Here is an 18,261-nt window from a genome sequence, read left to right on the forward strand (position 1 = left end):
TATGATTAAAACAAAAACATTTTAATTACGAAGTAACAAATAACAAATTGGAACTTGCTTTAAAATTTACAAAACAATAGATTTTAGATCGAGGTCATTATTATCTTCTTAAATAAAGATGAAGGAACAATATTACGCAGTCAAATATCGAGATGATAGCGAGTCTCCAATCACTTGACCTGCTTTTTATGATTGATTAAGCACTCAAACTAATTTGATATTAGCAGAGGTAAATATTTATCGATTAGAATTGAAATGCGATCACCAAACAGCCTATGTTATGTAGATAGGGTGTGTCCGCTAACCCAATTTGTTCAAAACGACCGAATAAACACACGTCGATTGTCCGTTTTAGGAAGATTTATAGCGAGATCGTAAAATGCAGTACTCTGTGTGAAAATGCCCAAATTGAATGGAGTAGGTATAACTCAACCTTCGGATTTACTCGTAGTTTTATTTGCTCACATATTGATTCCTAACTGTAGCGAGTAATTTTATTCAACTGGGATAGTAATCAATTTGCCGCTATGCATTGCGGTCATTTCTTTATATGCTTTAAGAGACGAAATAGCAAAGGAGTTTATTTTAACAGCTTCATCGAATATTGTATACAATAAAAACGTTAGCCTTACATGTTTCTAAAATAAATGAAACAAAAATGTAATTTTAAGATTATATTACTTTGAATGTAACTTAGGCTTAATGGGTCTTAAGGTAAATAAAAAATAATCATTAAATGATTTAATAAGTATAGAAATTTCTTAAAACAAAGAAATAAACAAATACGTTGAGATCATTAACTGTATTTAAGAAAACAGTTTCGTGTGATGTATAAAGAGGTGATTTATTTTAGCCATTTGGCGGCCCGGGGCGCCAGCGGGGGGCGTAACGCCAAGCGCGGAAAGCCCTAGCGCACCACCGCCTCCGCCGCCGCCCATATGGTCTCCGAACAGTAACACCACATCACCACAGACTCCGAGGAAAACCTTCCGACCTGTTCATTTTGAAGACACGCCACCACCTAGACGAAAGTTTGGTGTAAGTTGACGTTCGGTTCAACCTTGTATTTTTGGTATTGCGTACCGATAATCAAATTCAGCATGTATTTTAAATACTGACACCCAATCATTACAATATCTTTTTTTTATTAGATATCAAGATAGTATCTGTTTAATACCCTCACCTAGATCGAAAAGGAATTTCTTATTTTTTTTCTTTTACATCTGAATCATCACGGGAAAACCACAACAACAGCACTTGTACATACAAGATATTATATGACTTGTAAATTTATGACCAATACAAGTATTTTTTTCAAAGAAAACTAAGCTCATTTAGCTTTGATTCGCCATAGTAGGAACTATTTTTGGTATTTCCACGTTCGGAGAAATTGGTTAGAACATTATGGTTATGTAAATATGAACCACTCACTCAGCTCAGTCATTATATTGATTAAACCTCAATGACTAATATAATTAATATTATATGATAGCTGTGACTCGGCAAAGCATACCGATATAGATTTTGAGTGACTGGCTGCAACAAATATTGACAGGTCCCATTTATTACTAGTAAAACAATCGTTCAGCAAAGTAGCTGCTTACCTATATAGACCCATTTACTCATAAATTTATTTTCCTGAGAAAATATTAATTAAAAAATAAAAACTTAAATGTATAATTTCAGAGTTCTGATCAGAACGGTTGCACGAGCGGTTCAGAAAGCGAAGGCCGTCTTCGGACCTCGTTAAGCGCACCGGTTACTGGACTGAATACCTTGGGGTCTTCCAGCACTAGTCGTCTACCGAGAGCCCAGAACCCAACCGTCACACTGTTGCAGAAAGCACGTGGTAATGTATATCATAATATCCTATGTTTCTTTTTTATTATATAAATGAAAATATAGTTTTAATATTACGTCCTATTGAAGGAACAGTATATCGACTGAATAGTCATGTCTGCTTGTATAGTTGGGTTGTCATCTTGGGTTCGATTCTAATTCCTCGTGTTACGGTCATGCCCATAAACATAATATACTATCGTAAAGTATATTATTATTTTTATGGTCGTACTTACGTAACAAACAAACACGTAATATTGAGTTGTAGTGATAAAATACTTGTTTTTTTTTTTAATACAAAGATTAATACTATATAAATATACTTTGTGAATTGAAAAAAAAATAGAATCTCTCTAAATCTAGTTAATATGTTAATACGTGTTGTAAACCTGAAAAAGGCATTACAGGCTATCCAAATAATAAGCATTTTTAACTTAATAGTAACAACTGTATTATTTTCAATAGATGATATAAACATACCGTTTATCAATTAAACGATAAATTGACTAAATATATTAAATAAATGTATTAAATAGTCCTCATTATTCTCTGAGGATAATTAGCTTAATGTAATTCACAGCATTGCAATTCAAGACCAGTCACTGGTTACGTTGTGTTATGCATACAAAGTTTAAGTTATGACTGCACATTTGTCATAGGAAAACATAATAATAAATTCTAAAGTATCTTAAGAAATTTCGGCCTGATGAAGTTTCTTAAATATTATTTATTTATTTAAAATATGTAGGCAGACTGGTAAATGGGTCACCTGATGGTAAATGAACACCATCACTCATAGACATGGACACTGTAAGAAATATTAAGTATTCCTTATATCGCCAATGTGCCACCAACCTTGGAAACTAAGATGTCATAACTAGGGCCGAAAGGCACACTGGCTCATCCTTAAAAACCGGAACACAATAATGCTTAGCATTGCTTTATTGGCGGTAGAGTATACTATGAGTTTACAGTACCTAACCAGAAAGGCTTACACCAAGCCCTACTATCCAGTAAATCTAATTAAAATCTAGTTTCATATCAAAGTATTTTTTATGGATGTATTTTACAACGATTTTGGGGCGATTGGACTGATTATAATTCCTAATAAAAAGTTTATATGTATATGTGTTTAAATTTAATAGCAATATTTAACCAAATCAATACATTTTAATGTATAGTAAATATAAATTATTTTTACATTTATTAATTTTTTTTTTATTTATTACCACCAAATATTGTGTATAAGTATATTTTAACGTAATAAGAGATATTATTACGCTTAAATAAAGTTGAACATAAATCCAATCAAACCAAAAAAAATACAAAATTAAACTTGGTAATATACATATGTAAGTATTTTAAATATACTACAGTAATGTGTTAATGATTTAAAATAACTATCAAGTTTAAATATTTAATTTTTCTGTCAAATATGTATAGATCCATTCTATTCCGTAACGAGTTTTGATAAATTTATGAACCAAGAACTTTTATAATTTATTCACGTCCATACTGTTAAAACAAGGGTTAATTGCCGTCAAAGTTTTATAAATAGTCCACGAGTTTCGCTTTCATTATAAATTACGGAATGCTGATAACTGTGTCCCCCGTAGCAAATTACTGACACTTGATAACTCGTTCTGTTGCGTTGGAAATATTTTGCGAATATGATAAATTGTTTACCTGCTAATTGCTTCGAATCGTCATCCCCAATCCTGTCTACAGTAATCTCTAATTTGTATCCCTTTGAATTTAATAACGTTAATTAATAATACGCGAAACTCGAATTACTCCGGCCTAGTTAGCAGGTATTCATTTTAAATTAAATAAGTAAATTGTGTTCGAAAATTGTTGATAATTTTTCACTTAATTATGTGATACATAAACTCGTTAAATTTCCTATTTAAAATGTTATTATTTATTTATTATTATATACAACGATTAATAAAATGTATTAGAACACTTAAGATTAATTTATACGTTTATAGGTAAGTTTATTGTGTTTGTTTTTCCGGTTTCACGCAAAAACTACAAAATTATTGATATAAAATTTTTATAGTATTTTAAGTTTATAATTCCAGGTCAATGATAGACTATGTCGTATTAAAAAATGACGCATGTTTTAGAGATACAGCTTAATATATTGTTGGTTCGGGTGCTTAATATGTACTGTAATACTTTGATTACAGATTTATAGATCTCTAAAAGGGATAAGGAAGAGTCGGCGACATCATATATAAATATAGCAATAGAAATATTTTTTACGAAACTGTACTTTAAGGCATTTATAAATATATCGGACGAAAGGTCACTTAGATAGCCGTCAATTTAACGAATGACGTATTCAATATTGTATCGAAAATGAAAAAAAAATCGATACCGTAACGTTTTACTATGACGGAAGCGATGCCTGACGAGGGTCCGGCAGTTTTATTAAAGTTTAATAGGGTGTCACAATGCCGTTGAGGAGCCGGTGCGACGGTTCGTCTGAGATAACTATTATCTAATTGGATTTTCTGTTAGACCGACGCTTGTTAGGTATACCGAGGTGTATCATAAATAACCTCCAACTAGATCGTTTCAGACTAAGCTTACATATATTTTCCAATCCATCCACAGTTAGTTTCGTCATTAATATAAGTACATATGTATATAATCATATTATTTACAAAAAAAAATGTCGTTACTTATGGCAATTATCGGTTTTAATACCATATGTAGCAAACTATCACGTAACTGAATGTATCTATCAATAAATACACATTTCTTTTATTTTTCCAGAAGGTCAAATCTCTCGTGGACTGAGCAATTACTCACAGGAGAGAGATCCCCGCCTTCCACGTGACCGACCATCGCCTCCCAAAGGTGACCCAGGTAAATATATCAATACAGGAATTATTAGTAATCTATTAATATTTATAGATATAGTAAGAACTATTTTAGTGTGCGTACCCTATAAAGTATGCGTTATATTAATATTTATCAATATAATTTACAAAAAAATTAAACTACCTTGATTTTGATCTTTAAAAAAAATAAGCAACGAAAAACATCTATAAATTTCTAATTTATCTGTTGATTGTTACTAAGTAATTATGAGTTGGTTGGAATTAATGTGCATTTTACGGTTGTTTAAATAGTCCATTCCAAAATGTACGAGCTATCTAGAATAATAAAAAATTGAAGTAATTCTTTGTTTAAAAATAAAAAAATAAATAATAATGCTAATGATATAACTTAAATTATTTTCCAGTGCATGCATTACGGAAAGAATACGCCAGCGAGGGAGAAGGCGATCGCAGTGATTACGAGCGGAGTCAGAAAATGAATGACGTTAAGAAAAAAATCGAAGGAATCGGACCAACTACCAAAGACGGAATGCCCGTAGCACTCAGATCTGTTAGTATTTTATAAATTATTTGATTCCTTCAAATTTATATAGTATAATTATTCAACGAGTTTAAAAGTATCAGTAGTAAAAGATCACCCCGATAAATAATAATTAAACCACTAGATCTTATCGGTTTCTAATGGACAGATTATAACTATGAATATGGAAAATTGATTCAAATCAATGTCTATCTAATATTACATCCGTATAATAATAAATTCGTTTTGTAGGAAGTGAAAGACCCATCGAGGTGGTACAAAAAAATGTACGACACCATACACAAAAACAAATACGACGGTAAGTTTCCATAATATATTTCCCTATATATTTAATTTTTTTTTTTAATTTATAATTTTTTTTTATTCAGTTATTGTACACAAACATCATACATTTTCTTTTTCAGAGGATTATGTGACTATACGATACAAAAACCGCCGAGGTGATTATTGCATATTTTCCAAATTTTTCCATGCATCGGTGGCTGTATCACCATAAACTAATAACGCTTTTCAATAATAACAATTAAAAATGTTGACATTGACAACATTCGACATAATATTCATATTTAATGTTTTGTTATAATTATTTAAAAAAGCCCGCTTTCTTGATTAAAATTACTAAATAAATACAAATAGTAATAGGAATCATGAGTTTGACATGAAATTAACATACAAAACGTAACAAAAAAAACGTTCATAATATCATTGATGTAATAATGTCTTATAATTCTGAATTGTATTGCGTTTTATATTTGTGTGTTATCAATATTTTCAAACTAACGCTAGCAATTCTTAAGACACAATTGACCTGAAATATAATCACCATTCGCTACAACACATCGTCATTGTTTGTTGCTTGCATCTTTGTCCATCATTAAGTCCAGAAATTGCAAGAAATGCGCTCTTTAATGGCGTTTACAGGAGGAGGACAGATTATGATAGATCGTACTATTGACTATAGATATTTTAGTACATATCCTTATTATATACCCGGGAAATAAATAATAAATCATGTCTTTATATTAACAAAAAACGTGTATTATAATAATAACCCTTATTTTAAAGTTTATTCTATAATAGAAAATGAAATGATAAAAATGTTGATATTATAAGATACTCGAAAGTGTTTAAACAGTTTGAAAACATTTTAATATCACAGTACTCTGAACAAATATCATGCGTGAAGTGTATAATTAAAAAATATGTTTTAGGTGAATTACAAAGACCAAATAGCAACAGGTCGCAGTATGCGTACTTCGATCCCCGTTCTGGGTACCTCAGTGAACCTGAAGGTGGTCTCAGCAGGCTAGCATCAAGCACGTGGAGTGATGCATATGACAGTGATGTCACTACCGGTCCTAGACGACGTACTGCCTCAGTACAGGAAGACAGGAGATATGACGATACATCATCTTATGTAGCGAATAACAAGTAAGTGACTAAAAAAATAAAATTTTGACATATTATTTATTTATTGTTTAAATGTAAAACTTTATTCTAAAACAAATTTAGATTAAACAAACGGTACGCGTTCTCTACAGATACGTAATAACATTGTAAACAGAAATTAGAGTAAAGTTTATATTTATTATATTCCATTAAATTGAACAAAGTAGATAACAATCACATATTTATTAAAAATAATATATAAATACAGGTAATTTGTTTTAAAATAATAAGCAAACTCACGTGAAGATAATCATAAATTTTAATTTTTTTTAAAATATATAACTGTGTATACCTTTTATATTCTGCAAAACAGTTTCCAATAGGGAATTATCTTTAAAGACGGAATTATATAATAAATATATATAAAAGGATATCTTTTATATAAATCCATACATACATATATATATAAAAGTGATATTTTTTAGATACAGCACATTAGCATCAGGAAGAGCCCGACAGGAAGTATACAAAAGCCAACCAGGGAGAATAGAGAACTACGTGCCAGGAAAATCTTCTGTAATCGATAAAGAAGCCAAACAGGTAAATAAAAGGCAGACAATCATTCTTCTTTTCCGCCACATGGGAACTCAGGTCGATATCGCCATACTCATAATTTGGAACATGGATGAAAATAAAAATAAAAATCAATTCTTCATTCCCAACCATTTTCATTTCATAGTCTCACAATTACATAAGACTTAACTTCGCGAATTATAAAATAAAAACCTATTCAAATTGAATACTAACAGCCTGCATAGTCTCTTAGATATCAGCAACACAAATTGGATTTGTTTTCTTTTCTAGTGGTGGGACGAGGTCATGGACATTTTTGACGGGGTACGATATTTTCATTTTTTATCTGTGTACCTGTGATATAACTATTGTAACATTTTATATTGTTTCGTATTTTAATACTGGCTTTACCTTTCAGTCGATCAATAAAGCAAATTAAATCCGACTACAGTTTTCAATATATGTATATATTGTGTTCTTTTTATTATTCATTGTGGACAAATAATTATTATTATATTTCTTAAGCTGTTGATAATACTAACGGATATTGAAATTGCATATTTCTAATTAAAATATCCTTAATTTATATTCAATTAAGGTTATTTGATTCTTTTTTTTATGACACACAATTAAAAAAAAATATTTAACATATTATTTGTATTTAAAATGTAACACTTAACATTTAAGTTTATTGTATTAAAATAAAGAAGCTGTTCGTTGCCACTTAACACCTTTAAGATTAGCGATGATATAAACGTTTCGTGTTATATAAGACTTCTAATCTTTTCGCAATTGAGTGATTGAATTCACGCAATATTCATACAATTTTCATTATAACTGGTAATTGCAATTTGAATGAAGCATTTATGAATCTATATTTTTGCACTTGCGTACTTGGATATTTTCAGCTATTGATTTAATTATAAATAATAATAAACATAGTCAAGTAATTATCGAAGTTATTAATAACACCGAAGCGTTTATGTCGAAGCTAATATAATTGGTTTCACTGATGCATTTAATGCTATGTCCACATCGCTGCTTGGGCGCCGCCGGCACTAACAGTGGTTAGACGAGAATTCCCCTCTGCCTCCTTACTCCACATTACTCGCTCGTGCTATCCAGAAGAGTGTAAGGTTCCTTAACATGTCTGCATGTTGTGGTGCCTTTCATGTTGAAACGAATGCTCGATGTGATTATTATACCAATAATATTGTGTGGCGCTTGTTTCGTTTTATCAATGCGATCGCGTATCGTTCATCTGATCGTGTAGTGTTAGAACTTTGTACAGTTGTATATTGGCACGTGCGTGAATGTTTCTGACATGTGAGTCAAATCAGATAATTGTTTACAAAACAAATGAAAGTATATTTTCTTAATATGTATATCTTGACCTACAGCTTTGCTTAATAATCACATTGTGTTAAAAATGAAATCGCTTCTGCATGCTTTAAATATATTTTGTCATACATAATAATTCAAACTTGAACAATAATTATTTAACTTTTATACAAAATAAAAATGATACATCTGCCTCTATAAATAATGTTTAAGTTTGAATTGCCAAAAAAATATATGAATTAAACTTCTTATTAATGCATTTTGTGCGTGATGTGTGTTGTATAATTAAATTATTATTACTGAAATTACGAACTATGAAAATACTGTCAATTTTCACGTTAACCAATGTGTTAATATCTGCAAGTAAAAATAACATTTTGTGTTGATCGTTCTAAATGTCATGCACATCGACGAAACTTGTGACTAAAACAAGAAATTATTGATTAATTTAATTATTGCCTAATAAGTATGATGATCGAGATGGAACTGGGATATATATTTTCCAATAGTTTAATACTTTGCCACGAATTATATTGCATCAACGGCATTTCGCCAGTATTATGAAATTAACAATGCTACGTAATATCATTTTTAGGCGTTACCTAATTTCTGTATCTTACTGTTACTTTCTTAAAATATAAAATAACTAGGAAAAGTACAGTGATTTTGCGTAACGTCCCATGACATTGCGAATAAATTCCGCGGTCGTGTTATTTTTGTTAGTTAAAGGAATGTTGCATTATATAAATTACGCTCTTCTAAAATGCATGAATCGTGTAGATGTTTTCATTTGATCCAACTTAGAAACAATTACGAAATTGTATTTAAAATTGTCGTTGTTTATTTATTGACATAATTATTGTCGCTTTTTATGTCTTTTATATTAAACTTCATTACAGAAATTGAAATGACTGTGATGAAACCACAACCTTAAGTCTAGTTCGGAACAATAATGTAATTGTTGTTTTTTTTTCAGCAAAATGAATCAAGCGCACTGTCCCAATCTCAGGCATCACCCAAGGAAAAAAAAGATCTTACATCTGCTATTCTATCAAAATCTAATATGGCAAGGTGAATATTTATTAATTATAATTTCAGTATTTTATTACAATCACTTAGTTGGCATATCAAATAAACCTCATTAATATTGTTTATTATTCGTAATTTTTAGTTGTATATAAGTTTTCATATTTTATTTAAGGGCTTTGAAAGAATCCGGATACGAATCCGACTCGACGTTAATATTTCGACGCAGAGAAGACACAGAGGCGCCTTTGTCACCGGCTGAAAGACGCGCGGCCTACAAAGACTTACAGGCTGGCGGGGAACCCCCGCTTAGAGGATTTCGATCTCCAGCTCCGCCTAGGCAAGGTAAAATTAATTTTCTTTTATTGAATAAATATGGTTTTCAAAATTCGGTATCTTTATTATATGTATTCTCGTACTAACTTGTTTTGTTATTTAAATATTAGAGTTCTTTCAATTGTCATATTAACTTATTTGTCTAAAATTTTTTTATATGTATTTATGTATGTATTTTAATATGTCGTAAATGGAGTTAACTTGAGACGGTTAAAATAATGTGAATGTAAAATTTCAACATATATTTTTAGATTACCTTTCTTATTCTTACTAAGTATGGTTACATAATTATATAACATATTTCGCATGAAAATTGGTGCCGGTTTAATAGTTTAAGGTACATTGGTGACTATATATTTAATAATAACCATTCAACTAATGACTGATTATGAAAAAGGCAAATGACATTTCCAAGATTCATTTTATAATTTACAATCAGTAACGAATGGAAGTCAAGGTTAGTACTCCAAATCATTTGTTAGTGATGTTATTTGCCGTTTGAACTACTGTGAAACAAGGTTACAGTGTAATTACAATACATGGTATTCACTAACAGCGATCACGTTAGTTTATACACTGCTCACACTTCAGGTAAGTTTTGACGTATTATGCATGGCTCTTTAATAATTTCAATAACTTCGGTGCTGGTTCGTCAGTGGCTGCATTGTAAAGGTAAACAAATTGCATGATTAGAGTAGACTCCAACATTAAACAAACACGTTGGCTAGAAATTGTATTAATTTTATCCACCTTATTTAAATCTGGCACGTTTGTTACCACGAATAGAGAACTACGCTTTACACGGTTTTATTTATAACAGGAGCACGAAGTTCACCTATAGCACAGGTCTAACGAATGAAAGAAGATTGATAATGATTGGAATTTCACAGATGAATCAGAAATCGAATATATTCCAATATCATCGACATTAACTAAAATACGAGTACATAAAAAATCACCACAAGTACATGAAATGATATGTTATCCTGTCACGGGATTCGAAAAAATATATGGAAAAAAATTACAATATTCAGAATTAGGAAGTGTGACTGAACCTCCACCAAAACCACCTCAAAGAAGATCTTCAAAAAACAGCAAAACGCTTAAACTTGTAACATCAACAAAGCCAACCCGGGACAATTTTACACAATCTAATGTAGATTTTTTAAAAGATAAAATATCTAACAAGTTAAGAAGAGAAGATACTCATATCATAATAAAAAAAAATCCAGAAACGTATCCTAATAGAATTTTATCAACTTCTGCCCCACCCGCAATAAATAAAATGAAAAGTTCCATTTCGTCAACGAAAGTCAAACAAAAAACGAATTTAAGTTATCCAAAACCTAGTACGACAAGCAGCTTCAGTTCACCGAGAAGAACGATGTTACCGATTAATTATTCTGGATGTAAATTTGGCGATTCTTCTCAATCAGTAACAATCGAAGGCGGTGTAGGTAGAAGAACACCAATAACGAATATATTGGATAAAGTTACTTCTCTGGATAAGCTATGGAGTTCTCAAAAAAGAAATGAATGTATCGATACGTCTAAAATAAAACCTAAGAGTGTTTTAAAAAATGCAACTGGCTCTAAAGAAACATCACCCAGAGTTGTGAAACAAGTAACAACGAGCGTAACTCATAAAAGTAGAGATATGATACGTACGTCAGAAAAAGTAAAAAAAAATAAAATTACCAGTATTAAATCTAAATCTACTCAATGTCTTACAAACGAGCCAAAATCAATAACAATCAATCCCCTACAGAGAATGACTAATATGTCTAAATCATCAACACATATAATGACGGCATCGAAAAAAAATCCAATAAAAACAGCACTTGTAACTAATTTAAAAAAAAAGAAATCATTAGAGAATGTATTAAGTAGACCTCGCAGTGTACCATGTGTGGAACAAACTAGTAAGATATCAAAGAGCTTAAATAAAAATAACATCACAAAATCTCCAAACTCTAAAAAAAATAGAAATATTTTACCTGAAAAAACTGAAAACAGCAGTCAATTTGGTGATGTTTTAGACAATGTATCAAACTTTGGTTCAATAGATAATTTTGAATTAAATGATACAAATATAAAGCAAGCAAGAAATGCTGTTGTATCAGATTCATTTTTTCAAAATCTTTTTTTTAAGAAACCTTTCGTTTTAGCGTCTGATATTGTTTCGCAGCATACTACAATGAATTCAGTTATGGAGAAAGCAAAAGTTTTCCAATCATTGCCCGAAACTTATTTAGGCCCATCAAACTCAATTAATACATATTTGATTCATCGTAAGCCAGTTTCTCTATCTCGTTTCAAAATTTGGGACAGACGACTAAGTCCAACACACATCCAAAGCACTCGATCCATTTCATGGCCAGGAAAAATGGATGGTAAAATACGTAAATTTGAAAGTTTAACTAAACGTGAAAGTGACTTTGGATCTTCGTCATCATTAGCAACTAATAGGAGCAAAAGTGAACCTCCCATAAACAAAATATATTTTTCACAAACTTCGCGACCTATATCACCCACAATAGTATTTCACAGAAAACATTCTCCATCAACGAGTATGTCAGTTTCACCGACGAAAATGTTTTTCTTACATTCTGGAACAAAGTCACCTAAGGTTGATAAGCCTGTTAGATCCAGCAAATCAACGTCACCATCTAGAGTTATATTTTCTGGATCACCTACTGAAAGTAATTCACCGCGGTTAAGAGGTAATTATCAAATAATTAAAACCAATTCTTTGGAAAATATAGAGGATAAAAATCAAGGAACTATATATTTTTCACAAACATCACGACCTGTATCACCAAAAGTTAAAAAAACAGTAAGCAGGAGTCAATCACCTGCATCTATTAGATCCCCATCAAGTCGTCGCATACATAATGCACGTACTCATACCAAGCTTGAAATAGAAAAAAAAGAATACCGAACACGTAGTGCAGATAACGAAGAAAGAAATGTAAATAAAAACAAAAAAATTCTAAGAACCAAAAGTGATTCTAATATAAGTGCTAATGATCCTGACTATGATGAATATATTCAAGATATCCAAAATATCAAAGGTAGATCAGAAAGATTTCGCGAACTCAATCGGTACTATGCCTATTTGGAGAGGGTTGCTGAGCTAGAGAAGGCTACATCTTCAAGAAATTTATTATATTATAGAAAAAAAGACGAAGAAATTATTGATTTTGATCGATGGAAAAAGATTAGAATAATAGAGAGAGCTGAAGAAGAACTTAATAACCTATATAGCAAACTTAAACGAGCACAAAATGAAGATGACATTCTTTTTTATCCAAGAGATGTAAATGACTATAGATGGAATTTTAATAGAGAAAGAGGCTTAAGAGTAAAAGAAAAGTCAGTCGAAGATTTAAAAGAAGAATTACAACAGAAAAAATGTACTGAAGGCATAGAAATAGACCATTCACAATGTAAAGATGCCTACAAGCCTCTTTGGAGAGGAACAAGCGTTGCAGAAACAGCTTTTAACATAAATAATAAAAATAAAGATATTACAAAATCGTATAAAATACAACCAAATAAAATTAACCTTCAATTCGATTCTATGACTGATTTGCGGAAAAAAATCGGCCTTGGTAATCGATTGTGGAGTAGTTTATCCATGGATCAAGTAAACGCACTCAAAAATCAACTTAATGCTATTTACGGTAAAGAATTTAATTCCAAGTCAAATAAGGATGATGAAAAATATACGATTGAAGTCAAAGAAAAATCAACTAAAAATCCTTCTTTGCATGTTAGATGCAGTTCTTTAATTACACCAAAAACTAGTGCTCTTAAAACTACAATAAATAAATCAGAATCTATTGCCGCTATAACGTATCCCATAAACTTCGAAAAGGAATTGAAAAACAATGTTAATAAAATGCAAATGACACTCAGTGAAAATGAAAAGAAAAGAATTTCCCAATCTCTTAGTAAGGAGGTTTTGAATAGAATCAGTAAATTCGATACATTTTCTTTGAAAGAAGATAATAATTTTAAACATCAAACTGAGTACACTAAAACATTTGAAGATACCAATGCTATAAATAAACCAAAAAATATTGTAGAAACTGATAAAGTAAATCAAGCCGATGAACCTATAAAAAAACTGTCCCAAAAAAACGAAATATCTAACCCTTCTTCGGCTAGCGAAACTGAAACCGGCTCGGATATGTCTTCAAAAACGGTTATATATAAAGGTCCTAAAATAGAAGTCCAAAAAAAAGTGGAATATTTCGAATCGGTAAAAGACGACAAGCAACCTCAAGTTATTTACCACGCAAGAGATAGTTCTGATGAAAAAAACATATCAAAAGAATACAATAAAGTTGAGGAAAACAGAGAAACAAAATTTGAAAACAATCAAATATTTCAATCTCAGTCATGTGCAGATATTAAAGAATTATTTGGGGAAAGTGAAAAAAATAAATTTTTATCACTTCCTTTAAAGGCTGACCTAAATTCAAGATCAACATCGCCTCAATCGGAACTGTATGTAAGCGATCGAAGAACGCCTGACACGCGATTTTCAAGTGACGAGACGATCTGGCGTAGTCGAAGCCCGTCCCCCGATCCGGAGCGTTATTGGCGTGCTTACCTGAAACTAGCACGTGAGGGGGAAGTACGTCGCCTTGCAAGACAGTTTGACTCACCATCTGCTGCTGGTGCAGTATTACGTAGATTTCGTAGCGATCCCGAAATTATAAGAAACGACATAAAAAATTGGCCCTCTGAAAGGGCCTCCAGGCAAGAGAAATGTAGAGTTTTATTGCCAGTGGCACGAATGCCACTTCGTCCAAATAATCGCTTTATGCCACACATCGACATTATATCGAAGTTAGCTGCTCTTCGAAGACGCAATTCAACTAGGTCACATTCAGCAGAAGAAGCATTGGAATGTAGACCTGGAGAAGTGGAACGTATTCGTCGTCGTTTTGAAGCGATGTCACTTCTCGGACAAATTTACACATCCACACCTGATGTAAGCGAGCTCCAAAATATTGCATCTTATTTAGCGGGACCGTGGATAGCTCATCGATATCCGAAGCCGGAAGATAACAATAAACCTCTAAAAGATCCGAATACATTAGTTCGCGGTCGCACTGCACCAACGAAAAGCGAAAAGAATCAATCATTTAAAAAAAATACAGTAAAATTAAACTCAATTCTTAAAAACGAATCGTTAGCGAAACAAGCCTTCGATCCATCAGCCCACCGTCCGGCTAGCCGTTATGAACCTCCTCGTACGCCTCCCCGGCCTCCACCTGCAGCGTGGCCCTATCGTCTAGCGCCCTTTGTCACGCCATCACGACACACGGTTACTTTTCAAGGTTAATATTTATTTACTATGCCAGACTTCATTGTTTAGTATTGGAGTTACTTGTGGAATGTTTCATTATCAATAAAGATCGATTGAACCCAAAACTCAAAATAATATTGATTTTACCTATAAATATCATAATAAATATAAAAATACTTACATATTACTGAAATTGATAATGCTAACAATCAATCCATCTTTATTTTTTTGTGTTATAACAAAACCACATTTTTTTATTTCCTTACCATATTATTTTATTGTATCCTGGTAGAAACCGATTCCGCTCCTGAGCCACCACGTCGGGCATCGCACGGCAGTTATTCAGACTCAGGCAAGTGTTATCGTAATAATTAAAAAAATAGAGTATGATAATTATAACATCATGTTTAAAATATGTATAAAAAGTAATTTTATACTTTCCAAATATATCACTTGTTAATTTAGCAAGATATATTGTTTGTGTTGTGCAATAAAACAAATAGCTTCATATAAAATCGCACCTCTTACTTCCTCAAAAATTCCTTTGATTGGACAATAAAATCTCGTACATGAGAGGTTGAGTGCGGTTATATTCATATTATTAGATGTTATAAAAAAAGGAAACAATAGCCTTTGTTTAACCAATCGGAACGTGTATGTCTTAGAGCTGGCTCGTAGTTGAACATATTTTAGTAACGTAAATACTATGTGTAACTTATTTGTGACCTTATACTTGTGTATTTTGATATTTTAAAGGTCGACGGGATATTTACGTCACTTAAATTGAGTCAAAACGAGTTTCAAGCATTTTATTTCACTGTAAACAGTATCTTACGATCAGAAGTACTACATGTTAGTGCTATTCGTGATATAAATATACAAATTGAGATTGAAAATGTTGGTGCCGTCAACAAGTTTATTATCATTAACGAGTTTTATCAATCACACTTGACTGATAGACTATCTTATCGTAAGCTTAGTTTTGTGCGAACTGTCCGGAATTTGTGTTGAGTATTGAGATGATCTAACCGTGTATATAATAAAATGGATAGAAAATATTTAAGTGAAACAATTTTAAATAAAAATAATTGTCAAAGTGTACAAACAGAACTGTTGTATTTTGATGATAATGTACAATACAGAAATATTCCCTTGTCTGGTTCAATGTCCAAATCTCTCAAAGCATTGAATAGTTACGTTAAAAAAAATATTTTTTACGATGAAAGTGAAGATCAACAAGAAGTACAAAATGACAGTGCTTATTTTTCCAAAGAAAGTAGCCCAAATGATTCGGTGTCTAAATGTGACTCAGACAGTGTAAAAAGTGATCGAATTGAAGAAACACAAGATAACCTTGCTTTGCCATTAAGTAACGAAATATCTGTAATTTCCATTAATGATCCTACAACATTGACAGACGATTACAAATTTAATAACCTTTTAAAGAATACTATTACAAATGAAATCAACAATTCACATATAGAAAATAACGAACCGAAATTATTGTCCACGAATAAACATAACGAATCGACTCTTCCCCTTGCTCCCAAGCGTACTGATTCTTTTTCTTGTAAAATTGGAACAAAACCAAATTATGATATCGTTCATCAAAATGATGTAGAATACCAGCATAACGTAACACTAAGACATAAAACCCATACTCTTAAGACACAAGACAATCGTCACACCGTTCATAATTTCACGGAATGGGGAAACAGAACAGATATATACCCAGATGTTTATGCTCCTCTACCATATAGTAAGTACTTAACAATAATTAATATATTATATATTTATAGAATAAAAACAATATTAATTAATTTATTTACATCTTTTGAATCTACACTGAAAACGTTTAATAAAGGGTTATGTTAATATTTAGAATGTATTTTGCGGAAAAAAAAACATAATACTATGTGTCACTTCGAAATTTAATCTTCACTTGTTTATTTGAGCGATTATTACTTGAGCGATAAATACTTGTAAGAGTTAGGGGGGAGGAAAAAAAAATGACATTACAGCCGATGGGTAATATTTTTGGCGGGAGACGACGATGAAAGTGCATCTGATAACATAGACAGTCGTCGCGACGTTGACAGACCGACCGGCCGATCCATCGACTCTCGATTTCGTATTGTGAATAAAATAAATAGTGAATGTGAATCAGACAGTGACTATAAAATGGGAATATTGAAACAGATAAAGAAAATCACAAGAGCCGGTTTGTTTATCTAAAATAATTATATACGTTTGTAATAAGGTATTGTTAATATATAATATAAAATTATTTACATAGTTAATAATAATTACTTTATGGAAAGTTTTATAACTTTTTTTTTATTATATTAAATTTAATACTATACTTTTATATTTAAAAATATTAATTAAGTAATTTTTAATAATATTTACAACATAATAATCTGCTACCGGTTATAGTAACTGATTACAAAACGCTACAAGTACTCTCGTGATGAAATAGCTGATCTTGCTAAATTCGTTTCATAAATTATCGTGATAGACTCAATTGAGTACATGACTACATCGGTATATCTTATAAAATTATCTTAAAAATTGTGTAGTATTTATTTGTTTTACTTCATAATTACTGTCATTTTAATTAGTTCTCCCTATATTAATTCAGTAAGTTCCAAACCTTCTCCTGAACGGGCAGCAGCGGGACCTTTGTCGCTTTACTTTTCTTTTTAATATTAAATGTGTGAATTTGTGTTAGTGCGACATACGTGATGTGTATTGATTAATATTTAGTAATAATATAGAGGTAAGTGAATTATATTTATCACAAATATATTATACATATTGTGATGATGATGATTAGTGCTTAGTACTTTGATTACCTACTTACTAGACCAACGAATAGTCGTTTGATTTGATTTTATGGTTGTAGCTGCGCCATCATGTTTCATCGCCATTTCTACGTACTGGTGCAAAGCGTTAAGTCCACCTTTTGCACCTACTGCCTAATAAATAAAAAATAAAGAAAAAATATATAAATCTTTCATAATGCATCTCATCCGATTTGT

The 18,261-nt window shown here is 31.3% G+C and overlaps 1 protein-coding gene across 7 annotated transcripts in view; it reads left to right on the top strand.

Moving 5' to 3' along the window:
- LOC125065139 overlaps positions 1 to 18,261 on the top strand; it is a 77,841-nt gene that overhangs the window by 46,986 nt on the left and 12,594 nt on the right. For 2 of the 7 annotated variants that reach the window (XM_047672596.1, XM_047672597.1), the window contains 13 exons: positions 854 to 1,038; positions 1,687 to 1,849; positions 4,624 to 4,716; positions 5,096 to 5,241; positions 5,464 to 5,530; positions 5,637 to 5,672; positions 6,444 to 6,663; positions 7,107 to 7,221; positions 7,486 to 7,518; positions 8,260 to 8,325; positions 9,512 to 9,606; positions 9,737 to 9,906; positions 15,513 to 15,572. In XM_047672596.1, the coding sequence (XP_047528552.1) occupies positions 854 to 1,038; positions 1,687 to 1,849; positions 4,624 to 4,716; positions 5,096 to 5,241; positions 5,464 to 5,530; positions 5,637 to 5,672; positions 6,444 to 6,663; positions 7,107 to 7,221; positions 7,486 to 7,518; positions 8,260 to 8,325; positions 9,512 to 9,606; positions 9,737 to 9,906; positions 15,513 to 15,572 (1,449 nt within the window). Of the gene's footprint in view, positions 1 to 853; positions 1,039 to 1,686; positions 1,850 to 4,623; positions 4,717 to 5,095; positions 5,242 to 5,463; positions 5,531 to 5,636; positions 5,673 to 6,443; positions 6,664 to 7,106; positions 7,222 to 7,485; positions 7,519 to 8,259; positions 8,326 to 9,511; positions 9,607 to 9,736; positions 9,907 to 10,787; positions 15,252 to 15,512; positions 15,573 to 18,261 lie in introns of all 7 variants that reach the window. The other 5 variants (XM_047672600.1, XM_047672602.1, XM_047672603.1 and 2 more) reach the window with 4 other exon arrangements.

The sequence above is a fragment of the Vanessa atalanta genome, chromosome 7, assembly GCF_905147765.1.
Source record: "Vanessa atalanta chromosome 7, ilVanAtal1.2, whole genome shotgun sequence".
NCBI lineage: Eukaryota > Metazoa > Arthropoda > Insecta > Lepidoptera > Nymphalidae > Vanessa > Vanessa atalanta.